The 19,950-nt window shown below is 34.9% G+C and overlaps 2 protein-coding genes and 1 long non-coding RNA gene across 3 annotated transcripts; all 3 read left to right on the top strand.

Annotated features, from left to right (window-relative positions):
- Positions 1–6,237: 6,237 nt before the first annotated feature.
- LOC101265294 (protein DETOXIFICATION 1-like) lies at positions 6,238–10,620 on the top strand. The gene is made up of 8 exons (XM_069294001.1): positions 6,238–6,659; positions 6,756–8,449; positions 8,740–9,284; positions 9,387–9,473; positions 9,561–9,617; positions 9,690–9,928; positions 10,034–10,239; positions 10,316–10,620. Exons 2-8 carry the CDS (start codon positions 8,099–8,101, stop codon positions 10,352–10,354), a joined length of 1,524 nt encoding a protein of 507 aa, XP_069150102.1. The 5' UTR covers positions 6,238–6,659; positions 6,756–8,098; the 3' UTR covers positions 10,355–10,620.
- Positions 10,621–13,445: 2,825 nt separating this feature from the next.
- LOC101265600 (protein DETOXIFICATION 14-like) lies at positions 13,446–15,877 on the top strand. The gene is made up of 7 exons (XM_004231972.4): positions 13,446–13,755; positions 13,862–14,406; positions 14,494–14,580; positions 14,657–14,713; positions 14,786–15,024; positions 15,117–15,322; positions 15,423–15,877. The coding sequence occupies exons 1-7, from the start codon at positions 13,516–13,518 to the stop codon at positions 15,462–15,464; spliced, it is 1,416 nt and encodes a 471-aa protein (XP_004232020.1). The 5' UTR covers positions 13,446–13,515; the 3' UTR covers positions 15,465–15,877.
- Positions 15,878–16,688: 811 nt separating this feature from the next.
- On the top strand, positions 16,689–19,654 carry LOC138341887 (uncharacterized). Its single transcript, XR_011214988.1, has 2 exons — positions 16,689–17,972; positions 18,063–19,654. It is a non-coding gene; the product is annotated as an uncharacterized lncRNA (long non-coding RNA).
- The last annotated feature ends 296 nt before the right edge of the window (positions 19,655–19,950 follow it).

Here is a 19,950-nt window from a genome sequence, read left to right as displayed (position 1 = left end):
CGTTCTCCATCTTCATCACATTATTTCTGCCAAAAATATCAACAGTTTTCATGCTTGAAAAACTCACAAAAAATTTTCAAGTAAAAGAAAATAAGTAATCAAAACGTCAAGGCTAAGAGAGGTTCGTCGAGAGAGGTGTGCGTTGAAGTGAATTGGGAGTGGTTTGGAGGAGTTTTCCGGGCAGCAACATTAAAGTTTGAACATCGATTAAGGTATGAGTTTCTTCTCTCTTGGCTCCTTTCCCAAGAGGCCCCTTACGATTCAAGTTATTCATCTCGAAACTAAGGCTGTTTCCCGTTGCATGCCCCTGTCACTAGCTCCCAATGAATTTTAGGTTGGGTATGATTGCTGGTAGATTTAGGTGTATATTATGTTTTCGCGATGAATATGATTATGTTTGTGTACTTGGAATCGTATGAAAGGCAACCATGTTTTTCTTGAAATTATGTGTAAGTATGTTACAGTGAATGAGGTTCTTTATGTAATGCTCCAAAAGTTTAATGTAATATGATTGTATATTTTTCGTGAATAAAATGGGGTAAGACGTGAAGTTCATATGAAATGTTAGGTGGCTTGATTGAGGGAGTAATTCTTGGTTAGACGAATCTATAAAAAAAAAAATATAATGTGTAATTAAAACATTATGAATGAACCATGAAATTTCCCTAAGAATTAATGTTAAACTTGATGAAAAAGTGAAGAAAAATCGTAGAATAAATTTCCAGAACTTGAAAACAGACTTTAAAAGAATCTGGAAATTTTTTGAACATCAAAAGAATTAAAAAAAAAAGTTTTGAGGCCTGCAGGGATCGAACCCAGGACCTCCCTGCAGCATGCCTTAATTAAAAAAAAAAAATGGGGCTGGCAGGGATCGAACTCGCGACCCCAGCCACGCGCAAAAAAAAAAAAAAAGATTTAAAAGGGAATGCTGGGGGCGGGGATCGAACCCACGACCCCCAGTTCGCGAAAAAAAAAAAAGGAATAAAAAGGGATGTGAGGCGTGGGGATCGAACCCACGACCTCAGAGTTGAAGGGAGGGGTACAAATATTAAGGAAATAAAGGTGAGGCTGTGGGGGTTCGAACCCACCACCTCACAGCCTCCATTTCCAGCGAAAATAAGAGAAAAATAAAGGGGGCTGTGGGGGTTCGAACCCACAACCTCCCTATTCAAGCGAATGTAATTAAAAATAATAATAATAATAAATTAAAATTCTAATTAAAGTTAAAAAAATTAATTCTCTTATGTAAACATTGAGATTTAATTTAGAATTTTAATTAAAAATAGAATATTAATTCTTTTATGTAAATATTGAGATTTAAATTGGAATTCTAATTAAATTAGAAAATTATTCTTTCATCTAAATGATTGAAATTTAATTTAGAATTCTAATTAAAATAAAACAATTTATTATTTCACGAGAATGTTGAGACTTAACTTAGAGTTCTAAATTTATGAATATTAGAACAAAAATCAATGAAAAATATAAATGATATCCAAATAATTCAAAATTTGGGTTCTCGTGCCCAAACCTCCGTATTGATACATAAGTCATACGTGAGTAAAATATTCAAGAATAATGTAATCTACTTTGATCAAAAATCAAGATCTTGGTATATATACAAGATACATAAGTCTTGTAATACATAATCTTAGGAAAATAAGAATCACTTAACGAACTATAAACGAAGCCCCATGGCTTGTATGTATAGACACATAAGTTTAACATACGTTCAAAAAAATAAGTGAACCTAAGATGTACGTAATGAAATGAAGAATGTGGTGACAATCATGATGTGAGGCTAATGTATATGGAGAGAGCAATCTCAAACAAGCCTAAGTAAATGTTACCAATACGTATTCATCAATGAGGGTGTAAGATAATGAAGAGACCAGTCTCTATAAATACTTTAATGAAAAATATTGAGTTTAAAACACTTAATACTAATAATGAGATGAGAAATCATCTATTGAGCTATGATGCCCTCATACTAGAAGACAACTTCCATGATGTATGAGTTGGATGTAATGGAACTTTATACTGAGCACCGATAGGCTAGCTATGAGCGGTGATGCCTTCTTTCGGGAAGGGCGTAGGTTCACGTAACTCTCATGAGATGAGACTGTCCGGCTTGCCGGGTATGGGTCTCCATACATCTCCTAGTCTTTGAACCTATATTGCCACTATAGGGATCTGGCGGGGTTAAATTCCCATATACGCTAGCATGTTATTGAATCGCTTTGGCCGGTGATTCCACCTCTTTTCGGTGTGGGGAAGACACTGGATTTCATGATGCTCACATGATCTATGTCGGTTAAAGTTAAAGTTCCCAATGAATGAATGAGGCCAGCCTCAAATGAATCATATAAAGAAATGAATGATACCGAAGGTGTTAGGATAGGATAATCAAGAGGTGAGCTAGATTTAGGTAATGACATTAGGTCATTCCTGATCATTGCACAGCAAACCCAATGGAAGTCTTAAACTACATCCTAGGTATAGCTGGTGTTCGCACTGGCCTATGAATGAATTGAAATGAAATACGAACGAATGAATGAAGCAGGCTCTGTGTTTGCTGAAGAAGGCTCCCTAGTTGAGGTCCCATATGTTGAGCCCTCATTTTGGGAAGTCTTAAGGTTAAGTCTATGATAGTAAGGTCTCATGGTATATGAATGAACAATATGAAAGAAACTATGTGCTATATGTTATGTGTTATATGAAGATATTATGTGTTGTGTGCCATACAATAACTATAATGATGCATGTCACTCTCGTGGCATAACCTTCCTAATCTCATTTTAGCAAGTCCACCGACTTGACTTCCAAAAATCATGTTGTTAGGAAAGAGCTATTCTTTCTCATGCATGTCCCTGGTGTGTGCTTGCATATACCCATACTTAGTACAAGTGTGTACTAATTCCATACAAACATCTACTTTTAGGTGCAGGCACAGGTGTACGGTAGAGCTACAAGTTCTTTGTTGCAGCTATCTGGACGTCAGCATTCATCCGGAGTTTGGTAGGTCCTTATGCCTTCGAGGATGCTACTGTTTTACATTCTAGCGTAGTTTTAGAGTTGAGCTAGTGGGGCATGTTCCACTAGCGTTTCTTTCCTGTTTTGGTTCAGACTTTGTATTGGTGCTATTTTGGCCGATATACAATTAATATTTAATGAATTATTTCTTTCAGTTGCTTATCTCTTAAAGGTTAGATGGTTGATGATGAACGATTACGAAATGTTAAGAATGTTCAGCAAGTATGATTAAAGAATCAAAAATTCCAAATTTTCCGCTAAAATTAATCTATGTAAAGTAAGAATGACGTAAGTAGGCTTGTCTGCGACCTCTGAGAGGTCAACGACGCCGGTCTCGTCTGGGGTCTAGATTCCGGTCGTGACAATATTATAGGGAAAAAGGTCAAATATGCCCCTAAACTATTTGAAAAGGTTTAGATATACCCTTCGTTTAAAGTTTGGTCCATTTATACCCTCGCCGGCCAACTTTTGGGTGTTAGTTGGCCAACTCGGAATATCCAACTCATTTTACTTTTATTTAAATGCCAAATGGATTTTTCACGTCATTTTTATGTATTATCACTTGACATTTATATTCAAGGAAAAAGGGTCAAATATGTCCCTAAACTATTCGAAAGGTCTATATATACCCCGTTTAAAGTTTGGTCCATTTATACATCGCGTCAAACTTTTGGTCTACATATGCCCTTATGGTGTTAGTTGGTCAATTCGAAATATCCAACTCATTTTACTTTTCTTTAAATGCCAAATGGGATTTCACATCATTTATATATATTATCACTTGACATTTATATTAAAAGAGAAACGGGTCACTTATGCCCTAACTATCCGACCCAATGTTAAAACACATATATGACCGTCTTTTAAATGGTTCAATTATGTCCCTAATCCGACTCATATATGTATAAATTATTTTGTTATTTACATCATCATCGCCTGCTGCAGCTTGCAGTTGTGTCTGTAACGTTGCTCAGGTGAATTCCTCTGCTCTAGCCCTTGCCTGCTAAGTTTGCGCCTCCAGCTCTGCGTTGCACCAAAACACTTTTCAAACCTCGACTTCCTTTTCCTTTAGTTGTCGTGCCATTGATTCCTCAGCAGTTTCAATCAGAGCACGATAGTGTTCGCCATTTAAATGGTTCAATTATGCTCTAATCCGGCCCATATAGGGTATTTAAAAAAAAAGGTCGGGTTGTATAGATTATTTAAAAGACGGGTCGTATATGTGTATTAAAATTAGGTCGGATAGTTAGAGGCATAAAAGACCCATTTCTCTTTTAATATAAATGTCAAATAATAATATATAAAAATGATGTGAAAAATCCATTTGGCATTTAAAGAAAAGTAAAATGAGTTGGATATTTCGAATTGACCAACTAACACCCATAAAGGCATATGTAGACCAAAAGTTTAGACGCGAGGGTATAAATGGACCAAACTTTAAAAGGGTTATATCTATACCTTTCGAATAGTTTAGGGGGCATATTTGACCCTTTTCCCTTGAATATAAATGTAAAGTGATAATACATAAAAATGACGTGGAAAATCCATTTGGCATTTAAATAAAAGTAAAATGAGTTAAATATTCCGAGTTGGCCAACTAATACCCAAAAGGGCATATGTAGACCAAAAATTGAACGCGCGAGGGTATAAATGGACCAAACTTTAAACGAAAGGTATATCTAAACCTTTTCAAATAGCTTAGGGGCATATTTGACCTTTTTCCCAAATAAAAATAATATATCATATAAATTTAGACAATATAGCAAGTGTGTAGGACGACCCAAAAGTGTAGAGTTCACCTTGCTCAAATCTAGGGATTGTCCAACAAAATGACCCGAATGTAAGCGTAACCCTAACTCTGAACCCGAAAAGTGAGGATCAAGAAGAAGATGAAGCGCAAGAAATGGTCTGAAGTGGAAGAACAAACTCTGCTCACTAAGTACTCAGACCTCCTTAACTCCGGCATCTTAGCGAAGCTCAAAACCAGAGAGAAAAAATTCAAACCCATTGCTGACCATGTCAACACCGTACATCACCTGCAAGACCCACTTCACTTCCCTTTCAAATGGTCATGGCGTGACGTATCCATCAAAGTTCAAAACATGCGACATCAGTATCTGGGTGTCAAGCAGAAAATCAGAACATCAAGCAACGAGTTCAGCTGGAAAGATGGAGAGAATCACTGGGAAAATTTCTTGAAGTACAAGGAAGTGTTTGGGGATGTTGAATTGGATATCAAAGAAAATGTCCCCAATAATGACATGATTGAGCTTTATGGTGATGATGGTGTATTGGGTTTGGGATTTGGGATCGATAGCGAGGAATTGGAGGATGATGATGAAGATGGTGAGTTGGGTCATGATGTGGATGGAAGTGGGGAGGGAGAGGAAATTGAGGATATTGTTTGGATGCGTGGAAGGAAAATAAGAAAAGGGTTTTGTGGTAGAAGGATTAGGATGGTGGGTGGGCAAGTATTAGAGTTGAGGGATGTCTTGATGAGGAGGGAAGAGAAGAGGAGGGAGAGGGAGTGGAGTAGGGAGAAGGGTATGTTGGAGAGAGAAGAAAGAAGGAAAAAAATGGAACTTTGCAGGGAAAGAAGAGACGATGAAAGGAATGAGGATATAGAGATGAAAGGATTGATGTTGGAAGAAAGACAAATGAGGTGGGCTAAGAGGGAGTGTGAGAAAAGGTTGAGGTTAGAGAGGGAATTTGATGAGGAGAAGAGACAAAGAATGAAGTTGGAGGAGAAATGGGAAGAGGAAGAACTGGAGTGGAGGCAGCGTTTGGTGAATATGCAGATTGACCATGAAAAGCAGATGATGCAAATGCATGCTGATGCTTGCCAGAACCAAACAAATTTGCTTGGTATCATGGCTCGGCTGGTCTGTCAATTTTTTGGCTCGGCAAATGATGGATTAGGGGGTGGTTTGGGGCCGTTGTCAGCACAAGTTTTGCAGAACTTGCAGCACCCAGGGGGCTTGAGTGATAGTGGGAAGCCAGATGCTCCTTCACCTTCCGAGTTTTTGTAGACTGTAATTAGCTCCTATCTATTCTGGAGTATTGAATAGAAGTTATAATCGGTAAATTTATGCATTTGATGCTTTACTGTAAAAAATATTGATGGGGATCTTTTCCTGAATAAATGAAATGCCCTTTTAACATTGTTGAAAGTTGTGTTGCTTCCTTTTTTTGCAATATATGCAGTTTGTCACAGCTACAGCTCTTTCAGTTATGTGAAGAACAATAGGTAACAACACACGGCTTTGAATGTAGAATTGCACATGTGATTATTATAGATTGAATGTCATAAAAACTAAGATGAAAGCTGTAGTTGGCAATTTTTAAGCCCCTATTCAGATATTTACAGATCTAAAGTTTGATTCTTTCAATGCTTGTAAGGTCATGTCTCCACATATCTCTATCCTGGCTTTTCATATTTCACTTAGGACTAGGAAAATCAGGTGCAGCTTTAGCCTTTAGTTTTTCAATCTGGATTTTTGTAGCATTACTTGTGTTTTACATAGGTCGATCAAGTTCTTGTGAGAGGACTCAGAACTACTCTGAATAAAGATGCCTTCCTTGCTGTCGGACAATTCTTCCGTTATGCAACTCCGTCCGCTTTAATGGTATGGTAACAAGAACCTTTTTTTGTTGTTTAAGTAGTCTTATCACAATTTTGATTGATTTATCTTGATATGTTTTTGTGCAACGGAAATCATCAGAGCCTTAAATGGTGGTCATTTGAGGTGCTCATTTTACTATCTGGACTTTTACCAAATCCAAAACTTGAAACATCAGTACTATCAACATGGTATGTATGTATGCAACACTTCATGATTACGTATTTTATGCTCAATTCGTCGTTTGTGTATAGTACTGATCCTCATATTTTGTTTATCAGCTTAATGATTTCTTCATTGTACTTTTTTATTCCATTTGGATTGGTAGTTGTTGCGAGGTTAGTTCAATATTCATGCTTTTTCTTAAAAACTTTAGAAACATCACATAATTTATGCTTCCTTGCTATGTCTTTTAAGACTACAAATGTGAAACACAGTATACAAGCAACTAGTTTTAACACAGTATCCCAGTTGCTTCTATACTGTGTTTCGTTGTAAATCTGAAAGCAACGGGCCTTTGGATTGGACTATTAGTTGGTTCTGCAATACAAGGAACTAGTTTTTCCCTCATACTAGGTTTCACTGATTAGCAAAAACAGGTCTACTTCTATTTGTTTCTCCTACTATTCATATTTTGATCCTTTAACTCCTCTACTTATGTATCGTTTCACTCATTGTTGCAGGCAATAAAGGCTAAGAAGAGGGTATCAGAAAAGAGATCACCAGAAGAGAATAATTAAAGGAGACAAATTCAATAAAATAAGATAAAATCGAGAGCCACATTTGCTTATATATAATTTTAACTTGGTTTTGAGTACACGCATTGGCAGAATTTTTATATTCTTATGGTGTAAGGCACGGAAAACTCTTTCCAAGGAGCAGTAGACTGACTTCATTAATATAATGGATATGCATTCAAGTATTCGCCAATGAATGTTATTTAATAATGACTATGGTTTTTCTGCATGACATATTTAGTTGACTGATTTTATCGATACAAAGGCTTAAGAGCGATTTTACTGATTCATAACAAAGTTGAATGACTTTAATAGATGAATTTTTCAAGTTGAGTGGTGACCTTTTGAGATATCAACCCGACCATGATGAATGAATTTTGGTATTACATAACAGATGAATATAATACATTTGCAACAACTATTTTGCATTGTTATGGGTGAATTGCTTCAAATTTATTATCTTAGTTTCTCATGTGTTTTATTGAGTTCCTTGTTATGTCTGTTGAAATAAATTATAATTTCTTTCCTATGTTGCCGGCCCGCTACACAGATACGACACTAAACATCGTGATTTGGGGACCATCTTCAAAGATTTGTTTAAGCGCGATTGGATCATCTGGATTAAATAAACCTTATCTATGTGGAGCATTGACTGGTGGTCTAACAAATAACATTATATTATTAATTGTATAACACAATTTTAAACAAATGAAAGGGACTATAGATGTGACACCTGATACGAAGAAACTATTAGTTGGTATCTACAGTTCGATTGAAATCACAACTTCTGCTGCATATAGTTGTAGAGCTGAATCCATGGAAGAGCAGTTGCTGGAAAGTGAAGAGAATAGAAAATGGATAATAACAACGGAATGGGAAACGTATTGTCAAGAGCTGAAGAAGTTGAGTTATATAGCAGCACCAATGGTGGCAGTTTCCGTATTGCAGTATCTATTGCAAGTTGTATCAATGATGATGGTTGGACATCTAGACCAGATATCACTGTCAAGTGTTTCTGTTGCTACTTCTATAACCAACGTTACCGGCTTCTCTCTTCTTGTAAGTCCTCTTTATTCATTGTGATTGTTAAATCTAATTAGAGGTGGTAAATAGGCGAGTTGAGTCCTTTGGAGGTTCAAAACCAAAAAGATTCAGGATTTGAACTCTATGTGGGTTCAACTTGTACACATAATCTGTACTATGTATTGAAAGTACTAGGTTCAGATGAGCCCGGTGCTATAAGGCTATCTGTTCCTATAGTTCAAATTGGGTTGAATTAATAAAAGTATCATGATTGTTCGTAGGACAATGAATATTTCTAGTAAATTCTATATGCAAATGTGAAACAGTCAGGGCTGGTTGGTGGTTTGGAAACACTGTCTGGGCAAGCGTATGGTGCAAATCAATGGCAAAAAGTCGGTACTTATACTCACAGTGCAGTGATATCTCTACTTATTGTGTGCATCCCAATCAGTGTCGTGTGGCTCTTCATGGACAAGCTGCTCATTTTAATGGGACAAGACCCTGTAATTTCAGTTGAAGCTTATAAGTTTTCTTTGTGGCTTATCCCTGCATTATTTGGAAGTGCAATTCTTAGGCCCCTACTTAGATATTTGCTGATTCAAAGTTTGATTTTTCCAATGGTCGTAAGCGCCTTTCTGGCTCTATGTCTCCACATATCTCTATCCTGGCTTTTCATATTTCATTTAGGACTAGGAAAATCAGGTGCAGCTATAGCCTTTAGTTTTTCAATCTGGACTTTTGTGGCATCACTTGTGGTTTACATCAGTCGATCGAGTTCTTGTGAGAGGACTAGAACTCCTCTGAACAGAGATGCCTTCCTTGCTATCGGACAATTCTTTCGTTATGCAACACCATCCGCTTTAATGGTTTGGTAAGAAGTCCTGTTTTGGTGATTAAAGAATCTTAAGTAGTCTTTATCACAATTTTGATTAATTTATCTTCATCTGTTTTTGTGCAATGGAAATCATCACAGCCTTAAATGGTGGTCACTTGAGGTGCTTACCTTGCTATCTGGACTTCTACCAAATCCAAAACTTGAAACATCAGTACTATCAATATGGTATGTATGCACCAATTCACGATAACCTATTTTATGCTCAATTCATCCGATGTGTGTAGTACCGATCCTCATATTTTTGCTGATCAGCTTAACGATTTCTGCTTTGCATTTTGCTCTTCCTTATGGATTGGGAACTGGTGTGAGGTTAGTTCAGTATGACTAAAATATGCGTACTTTCTTTGTCTTCATGACTAAAAAATTCTGGCTTAATTACAGCACGAGAGTATCTAATGAACTGGGATCTGGTAATCCTCAGAAGGCTCTAGTGGCAGTTAGAGTTGCAATGTTTGTTGCAGTTTCAGAAACAGTACTGGCAAGCATAGTAATATTCTTATGCCGCGGAGTTTTGGGTAAAGCCTACAGCAATGATGAACAAGTGGTGGATTATGTTGCTAGAATTACCCCTTTTCTGTGTCTAACAATCATCACAGATAGCTTCCAAGCAGTCATTTGTGGCAAGTCTCCTAACTAGCTATATATATCTTTCGATGATCGTTAAGTAGGCGTTTAAACAATATTTAGTTGAAATTTGAAAAAAAGTGTATGTTGGAAATAAACAGGAGTAGCTAGGGGAAGTGGATGGCAGATTATTGGTGCATATGTGAATCTAGGAGCATTCTACTTAGTTGGAATCCCAGTTGCTGCTGTAATGTGTTTTCTTGTAAATCTGAAATCAAAGGGCCTGTGGATTGGACTATTGGCTGGTTCTACAATACAAGCAACTAGTCTTTCACTCATACTAGTTTTCACAGATTGGCAAAAACAGGTCCACTTTTATTTGTTTGTCTCGGTATTCATTTTTTGTAGTATTGTTTTCACACATTGTGATGGAACTTTTGCAGGCAATAAATGCTAAGAAGAGGATATCAGAAAGGAGATAATCAGACATTACCCAAAAAAATATGATCTTTAGCGGCTATTAATTAAAGACAATAGCTTGATTGTTGTTAACATTTTTCTTTAGGGCATATTCGGAAAGTCACCTTATAATTGGAATCAATGTAATTTACTAGGGTAGTAATTACATGTCTAGTAATTATACTGATCAGTTTGGTTGTCACAGTGTAATTACACATGTTCAGTTCGGATGCACAATTGTAATCATAAAATAATATTAAATTTTAAAAATAAATATTAATTTTTAAAATCTGTACTACACATAAGGCATTTTATAAATGACATTAAATTAAATATATAGGATATGTATTCTATTTTGAGAATATATTAATAAATAAACATATATTCTTTAATTAATATTATGAAAAAATAATTGATTTATATTTTTTCAAATTAATATTTTAATTAAATTGATCGTAATAACTAAAAGTATGAAATTTCTACAAACATCGTGAAATGCATGTTTGATAAAAAGTTAAATATATAAATAAAATGTCATAAATTATTAAATGTTTGATAAAAAGATAGTTTATCAAGTCTTATTAAAAAATGATGTGCAATGTGAAGTTACTATTACTAAAACAAATGAAACTGGAAAATATAACATAAGTTATAAATTCAAAACAAAAAGTTTAACATAATACTCTTATAACAAATTTCAACATAGCATGCATAAATATGGTTTATTTCAATTTTTTTTCTAAAAAAACGTAATCTATACTTACTTAACAATGAATACTTAATAAAATTATATTAATGAGAAAATTAGCATGACATAAAGAAATAGATAATACATAAAAATTGCATAGAATCATGTAAAGTAAGATTGAGAACTAGAAGAAAATGAAATATAATAATAAAAAATAAAAATAAAAATAAAATTTTACAAAATTTTAGAATAATAAAAATAAAAATAAACTTACACGTTAAAAAAAATAAAAATAAAATAAAAAGTAATCGACTGATAATTACATGGTAATTACACCATGTGATTACCAGCAATTACAACTTCTGCATGTGAATTGTAGAGGATAATCACCATGTTAATTATACCAATTACCTATTGACCAAGTAATTATATATCTAATCAAACATGACAAATAATATAATTACACTAAAATACACTAGATTTAATTATCAGACTGTCCTCTCAGTGGATTAGTTTATCTTCCATTGCAGCTGACAATAAGTTTAGCTTCTATTTATTGCTATTGGCTAGAACCTTTTTTTTTCCCCATAGTTTATATTATCTTCAATTCAGAAGATAATTAATGTATGAAGCTGTATCTAGTATATATATATAATTAGAGTGTTTGGATCTACTTTATAGGTTGACTACTAGTTCGTATGGGAAGAATTTATTTATTTATTTTATCAGTAAATACAATGTGTCCCACTAAGTAATCGATAAGTATGGATAGAGTTTATGACACAACGAAGCATGTATTTTGTAAAATATATAATAAGTTCATTATTCGTTACACATTAAATTTCATTTTTCATTTCCAAATTCTTATATGATAAATTAAAAGGCGTATTGCTATAATCATATCACAAAAATAGCTATAATGCATGTTTTTTTTTTTATGAGTAACGTATGAATGGGCTGATCTCCCACATTAAAAATGTTTTTCCTAAGCCAATTTTGAGTCTGCATAGTTTAAATAAAAAGACAATCAGATTTCTAAACACATTATATAATAAGGTAGAAATTTATAATTCAGATTCAAAGTTGTGCTAAGTTTAAACAAATGGTGCTTAGTGTAGTCCGTGAACAACTTCAATATAAGGTAACTTTGACGATGTAAATAAAAATATATTAGATAAATATAATAGACTCGCGATAGATAATAAAAAAAAAGTTGATATGAGAAAACTTGCGGTAGACAAATCCAATTTTGATAGATGAAAGCAAAAAATCAACATGTTTGACCGATAAATCCAAAACTTTGGCTAAAGAAACGTGATCGGTGAACATCAATATGTTCGGCTCCAACTAAAATGACTTTAATGATTTGATAACGACATAAATAAAGTTTTTTATTAACAAAAATAAAATACCAAGTACTCTATTTATTAAATAGCTAATACTTAAAATAGTGTCACAATTGAATAGCGTTTGTCTACTAGATTAATTAGCTAAATACTCCATTTATAATTTCTACTAAAAATAGACTTAGTTGTTTGAAATTTCTTCTTCTTCTTTTTTTAATTGTTTGAAATTTCAATTTCAATTAAAATTATTATTGTTCATAATGGTATGGGTGATGAGGATGGTATGACCCTTAGGCTGTCTAATAGACATATAGAGTTTGATACACATTGATTAATTTATTTATCCCTTGTTTTTACTTAATTGTATCCATAGGTAACATTTGAAATTCTGATTTTTAGTCCTGCACTTATTCTGTTAATTCCATTTTTTGAAAAATAATAGTATATATAAGCTCCACAATTAAAGGTTCATTGTCAAGGAGTGGACCACAATTCCACTTTTCAAGGAGTTGAATTACAAAATAATAACTAACCCACTGGCAGTAAACAAAGTTTTCTCTACTTTTTTATTTTACATGCAATTTGGATTATATCATCTTCTCATTAAGACATTAAGAAGTATTTTATGTTCCATAAAAATAAATAGTCCAACTTTTGGGTCTGCGTTTGAACGCAAAAACAGGTACAACAAGGACATAAAAAAAGTTGAAAAAGGAGACTTTAGTAGAGCAATTTCTGTAAATCATACGTAATAATTATAACTCATTATCACTGGTGTTGTAAGATCTGCTCGCTTATATTACTCAATATTTATTTTTGAGACTTCTCATTTGAAGGTGTTACACAAGAGCGCATAAAGAAAATTCTATAGTATTACATTGTGTTAACTACTCATTAATTCAGCTAATTAACACAACTAACAGTAGCCGACTATAATTTTATATAGTTAAGATAGAGCTAATTGAGTGTATAACTAATTTTAACTAACTGATGACATGGAAATAGTCGATAAATATCTCGATAAAATCATTTTAAAAAATGGCTATTTATACATGTATCTGACAAACCAAACAAGCATATTTTTCTTATTGTGCATATATATTTATTATAAGAGTCTTCGTCTATTGAAGTGAAAACAAGTAGAACTATAATGGAAGAGGAGTTGCCACAAAGCTTAAAATTAGAAAAGAAATGGCAGATAAGTTGGGATGCTTTATCTCAAGAACTAAAGAAAACGAATCGAATCGTTGCTCCGATGGTAGCAGTCACAGTGTTTCAGTACCTCTTACAAGTTGTATCGATCATAATGGTTGGACATCTTGGACAGTTAGCCCTGTCTAGTGTAGCCATTGCAACTTCCCTTACTAACGTCACCGGTTTCAGCCTACTTGTAAGTACATTTTTAGTTCAGAGACGAATTCAAAATTCAGAGTTGATTAACGAATGAGTGTGATTTTATTATATTTGTTTTAATTTATGCATAATATACGTAACAGTCAGGGCTAGTTGGTGGTTTGGAGACACTATGTGGACAAGCTTATGGAGCTAAGCAATATCACAAACTCAGTACATATACTTATACTGCTATAATCTCTCTGTTTCTTGTATGCTTACCGATATGTGTGTTGTGGTTCTTCATGGATAAATTGCTTATATTGATTGGACAAGATCATGAAATCTCAATCGAAGCACGGAAGTATGCATTATGGGCAATCCCTGCTTTGTTTGGTGGTGCAATTTCTAAACCATTAGTTAGATACTTGCAGACACAAAGTTTGATTTTGCCTATGCTTCTATCGTCGTTGGCTGTTTTATGCTTACACTTGCCGATAAGTTGGGGTTTCATATTTAAATTGGAGCTAGGAAACATTGGAGCTGCTATAGCCTTCAGTGTATCCACTTGGTTATATGTACTATTTCTTGCATTACATGTTAGCTTTTCTACCTCTTGTGAGAAGACTCGAACGCCTTTCTCCATGGATGTCTTCTTAGGTATCAACGAATTCTTCCGTCTAGCTGTCCCTTCTGCTGTCATGGTTTGGTAAATATTCGTCATCCTGATGAATTATTTTATTTGTTCGTCATGTCTATGACTTATTTTTTTCAATTTGATTACCTTTTATTGTAGCCTCAAATGGTGGTCACTTGAAGTGCTTACTCTGCTATCAGGCCTTTTACCAAATCCAACACTTGAGGCATCAGTGTTGTCAATATGGTACCAATTCATATTGGTGAATCTATGAGAATTTCGATATAAAAATGCTTCTGATACCTCATTTGTTTACGCGCAGCTTAACAATTTCCACTTTACACTTCACTATACCATATGGCTTTGGAGCTGCTGCAAGGTTTGATTCAATCAATGAAAACTTCATTTTCACTTGTGTGTATTGTCTTATGTTCATTTTTTTTTTTTAAAGTACTCGTGTTTCGAATGAATTGGGAGCTGGGAATCCTAAACGAGCTCGAATGGCAGTTCAAGTAGTAATGTTTCTAGCAGTAATAGAGACAGTAGTGTTGAGCACAAGTATGTTCGGAAGCAGACATATATTAGGAAGAGGATTCAGCAATGAAAAGCAAGTTGTGGAATATATTGCTTCAATGACTCCTCTTCTATGTCTCTCTATTATCACAGACAGCTTACAAGCCGTCATCTCCGGTTAGTTTCTAGTGTTTGGTAAGTAAGTAAACGTTACATTTTTCTACGAAATTTTTTGGACTGAGATTATTTTTTTTGTAACAAAAAATCAGGTATAGCAAGGGGAAGTGGATGGCAACATATAGGGGCATACATAAATTTAGGAGCATTCTATTTGGTAGCAATTCCTTTAGCAGTGGTGTTAGGGTTCACTCTACACATGAAAGCAAAGGGCCTTTGGATTGGAATAGTGGTTGGTTCTACTATACAATCCATCATTCTATCTATTGTTACATGTTTTACAGACTGGGACAAACAGGTTACTTTCTTTTTATTTTTGAAAACATTTTCGAGATTTTTATCGTTTGATCTCTTTCTATGTTACTAGTAATTGATATTTTTGAGAATGGACACTTCAGGCAAAGAAGGCAAGAGAAAGGATACTTGAAGGAACAAGTTAATAAGAAGACCAACAACAACAACGTACACTGTGGCATATCTTGCCTTGTCACCTCTTTCTCTCTTCATTAACCAACCTCTCGCACCTCCTCATTGGTGCGTCTATGCATCTCCTATTCACATGTCCAAATCATCTCAGTCTCACTCCAACGTGGAGATCAGTCCCACCTTATTTCAGATATCTTCATTTCTAATCATATTGTTGCTATATGATCACACATCTACTTCAATATCTGCATTTCCTCAAGGAAATGTCTTTAAGCTAAAAGTATTGTACGTACATTCAGAATTATACATATACACTTTGTATTGAATCATCTGGTTACAAGAGGATGAACATAATACCTAATGAGGAGATGAAAATATAAAAAAGAATCAAAGTAATAACAATCAATTGTTTGTTATTTAATGCGAATATACTTGGATTTGTTTAATTTTGATTTTTAGAAAGTCAATTATAGTGCTTTAACATAAAATTATGTAACATATTCTTGAGAATTTCGACAGTGTTAAACGATTTTCGCCTAGTTTTACACACTTTTAAGTTTTAATTTTGTGAAATTATTGCAGTAAAAAATTAGATTAATTTTTGTTTTAAAAATGAAATTCTGTCCAAAAATAAGATTAAATTTTTAAAATTTCGTCTTCTTGTTTGTGAGTTGTATCCAAGGAATGAGGGATGAAAAATATTGTCTTAAAAGGTATCGTCTTACATAACGTCTCCTCTTAATCGACAAGTGTAGTTATATTTCTCTTTCTGATTTTAACATTGTAATTGTCTTCGGCATGAAAGTAGACCAAGTTTAGTCGGTAAAAATATAAAATTTGGGTCTAACTCAACTCTAAAAATTAGCTCATGACGAGAGTATTGCCCAGATCAATACAAGAAACTACCAGTTCATTTCCCTATCAAGTAAACTTCTATCCTCTCTAATAGAACTTTAATGTGAACTCCGAATATTGAAAATAAAAAAATGAGTGTTCTAATAGTAAAGCGCCAAAGCATAAAAGGGGATTAACATATGGATCAAATATTAAGAAACTGCATATTTAAATTTCTAAGAGACATATTTTGTGAAGTATCAGTAGTAATATAAAGTATATCAATTTTAAATAACACCAACACATGTACGGGTTAGCTAGCTAGTGTTGACACCCAATTTTGACCCGCGTCGGTATGAGTTAGTTAGTTTTATAAATCTTGCGAAAATAAATATATGTACGTATATACATATATGTATATACATATATGTATATGTATATATGTATATCTTACACCCATTCCTTTACCCCAGCCCACTCCACTCCTCTCTCCCATTCCCAAAATAAAATTACCCAGGCCCAACCCCTCTTAATCTTCAGCCCCAACATTAATTCCCAGGCCCAATTACCTCAACCCAACACTAACTTAATACTAACCCAACCCAATCCCCTTTCGACCCGACCCATTTCCCTTTCCCCTTCTTCTTCCCCTTCCCCACGTGATCCCCCTGCAAATGAAGAAACCCAGCAAATTATTTCCCAAAGCCCACGCGCGGAAGCTCTCAAAAAACAGTCCCTTCCCCGTGCTCTCTCCCTCGCTCGCTCTTCCCTTTGTCCCGCGTCTCCCCCACGCGAGCTTCTCTTCTCTCACCCGACCCAAACCTTTTTTTTCCTTCTTCTTCTTCGCGTCAACTCAGTCCCAGAAGGAACAGACGTCATTTCCTGCAAACGCCAACAACCCCACGTTCTTCTCCCTTCCCCCTTTATTTTGCTTGAACGAGACGCGACGACAGAGACCCATACCCTGTCAAGCAGGTCTGCGAAACGTCGTAGTCGTCCTCTCCAACACGCCTGTGCCATGGAAGTTTGACTAAATGGGATTTAGTTTCGAATTCAAAAGGAGAAAAGGGGGATCCGGGGGGGTTAGAGATTTTCATCGAAAAAATTCGGAAAAAAAAAAACAGAACTTGGGTTGGATATTTTTGGAAATTTGGTCGAAAGTTTAAGTTGAATCGTTGGTTGAAACTTTGTTAACATTTTATTAGCATAAGAACAGTCCAGTTCTTCAGCTTTCCTTACGCACTTCGGAAGAGTTGATCGATCCATCGGCTTCCTTCCCTCGCTTGGGTGTTCGAGTTGTCATTCGTGGCAGAAGCAGTTCGCACCTGCTCGTATCGTCTCAATTCGCTGCTCGTCGACAGGTAATCCCCTACTTCGCATGACTTTCTTGTTTCTTTCATTTCGAAATGGCTTCTTCTGACGATTCGTGTGGTGATGACGGTTATGAAATTTTAATACGGATGTATGTTGCAGCTGGCTCGCTAACTCTCTTATCGAGTCTGTTCGTTCGAATGCTATTGAACTGTTTGTGCGTTTTTGTGTGTTTAGAGTGTAGTCTTCTCTTGTTTTGCCTATCTCGTTCTAAGTTTGTTCGTGTTGTTTATCTCGCTGGAGTTGTAGCTGAAGCCTCTCTTCATTTGAACCATCTCTAAGTTTTGTTGAAGTACACGGTTTAAGAGAACATGAATGTTGCTTAGCTTGTCTACATTTTATATATATATATATATATATATATATATATATATATATATATTTGAATTGCTATGCTTCTCATATAGTCTGCCTATAGTCAGCAGGAATGAATGTGTGTGTTTTGCATTTGACGTTAAGCCATTGTTCTTGTGTTTAAACCGGTTATGAACCAACGTCAGTTATCCAAAATTTTCGGGAAATTTGTAGTTTAAGAGGCTGTTTTTCCTCTTGCAAGGTCACTTGTGGTTGACTGCATTAATACGAAGTCTTGTAGCGAGTTAAAGGAATTGTTTTCTTGCCTAGTTTGATAAACAGTTGGATTGTGCGTGATTAAAGTTCGTATGTGTGTTGTGTATCTGTTTCCTTGCAATTTTTAGCAGCTCACTTCCTTCATACTTAATGGCTGTATTTCTGCATATTTGAGTTTGAAGTATTACTTTTGAAATTTTGGAAGCTATAGGCTGTCGCTTTCATACATTCCAGCACGAATAGCCGAAGTTTGTAGGATTTTGTTTGAAATATATCTCGCTTCGTCTCCGATTTGCTTTTCTAAGTTGGGTTTGATTGATGTAAATCGTATGGATTATCATGATTATTTTGTTTATGGGTGACATTAATGTTATAATGTGATATTGAATTCTACCCTCCTAATTTCCTTCTTTTGTCTTGTTTTTATCGCATGTGAAACTCCTCTCGAGTCCTTATGGATTCTACTCCAACTCGTTGCATTCTCTCGTGGAGCCGTAAAGGCTCAAAACATATTCTTCGAGTCGTAGACCCCCTCAAAACTGGCGTACAGGTTGAACAAAAGAAGAGAGCTGCTGGAAATTAATTTACAGGTTGGAAAACCAGCAGCTTCAGTGCTGGAAAGCAAGTTTTGCAGATTTGAGAAGCTGTATACCAGCTGTATACATCCGTTATACACTGATATACAGTTTGAAATGTGCACAGGAGGCCTAATCCAAAATCTGGGTTGATGGAAGTGAAAATATGCTTCTGGAAAGGGACTTTAAACTTTCAAAAATCGAAAATCAGTCTGACATACATTCTGTATACACTGATATACAGACACGATATAATATAAATATGTGTAAAAAATGTGATTGGCAGGGGAACGTAGAGGGACGCCTATTCTAATTAAAATTCGGAATTAGGCAAACAATGCGGACGTAGGGTGCAGCCCGTATACATTAGTATACATTATCGGGCAACGATATACAATTGTTAAACAGGTTTAAAAAAATGATACAGGTACAAATACGCAGGGCAATACAGGGAAAAGTAACGGAAAATATATATTCAAATAGGTGCAGGGCTTGAGAGGTCCGAATGGGTCAAATATATGCTGTATACAGTATGTATACACTTGTGTACTTTGTGATTCTTTTTCAGGATTGGGCCAGGGCCCTTCAGCCCCCTTTTTATTAACAGGCCCAAAGGCCGTTTGTCTCTGCAGGTTTTTTTTAAAAGGGCCCAAATCTAAGTAAATAGATTAGGACAGGTGGGCCAAAGCCCAATTGAATGAATTTGGGCAATCAAGCCCAAGTTCAAATATTTCTTTCTCTATTATTTATTTGTTTGAATTATTTAATATCTTGGTAGAATTTTAAAAAATCTCCTAAAGGGGTAGCCATTTTTCATTATTTAAATTTTATTATTTTTGTTTTACTTACTTTTATCACAATTTAGTTTTCCTTAAATTAATTTCCTCAAAATATCTCCCTTTAGAAATAAATAAAAATAATAACAATGAAAATAAAAAATATTAAAACGAATTTCTTTTTATTTAGTTAACAATTTATTTTTAATAGTCATTTAGTCAAATCGCCGGTCAACCGCAAGTTAGCGGACATCCCGAGGGCCTAATACCTTCTCGGGATGTACATTGAACTTCGAACCTTTGCTTTTCAATTGATTTTAATCTGTTTTAAATCTTTTGAAATTTTTCTTGATTTTATCAAAATCAAGTGGCGA

This window comes from Solanum lycopersicum, chromosome 2, assembly GCF_036512215.1.
Source record: "Solanum lycopersicum chromosome 2, SLM_r2.1".
In the NCBI taxonomy this organism is placed as follows: Eukaryota; Viridiplantae; Streptophyta; class Magnoliopsida; order Solanales; family Solanaceae; genus Solanum; species Solanum lycopersicum.
The sequence above is the reverse complement of the archived record's forward strand: the minus strand, read 5'-3'. Positions and strand labels throughout refer to the sequence as shown.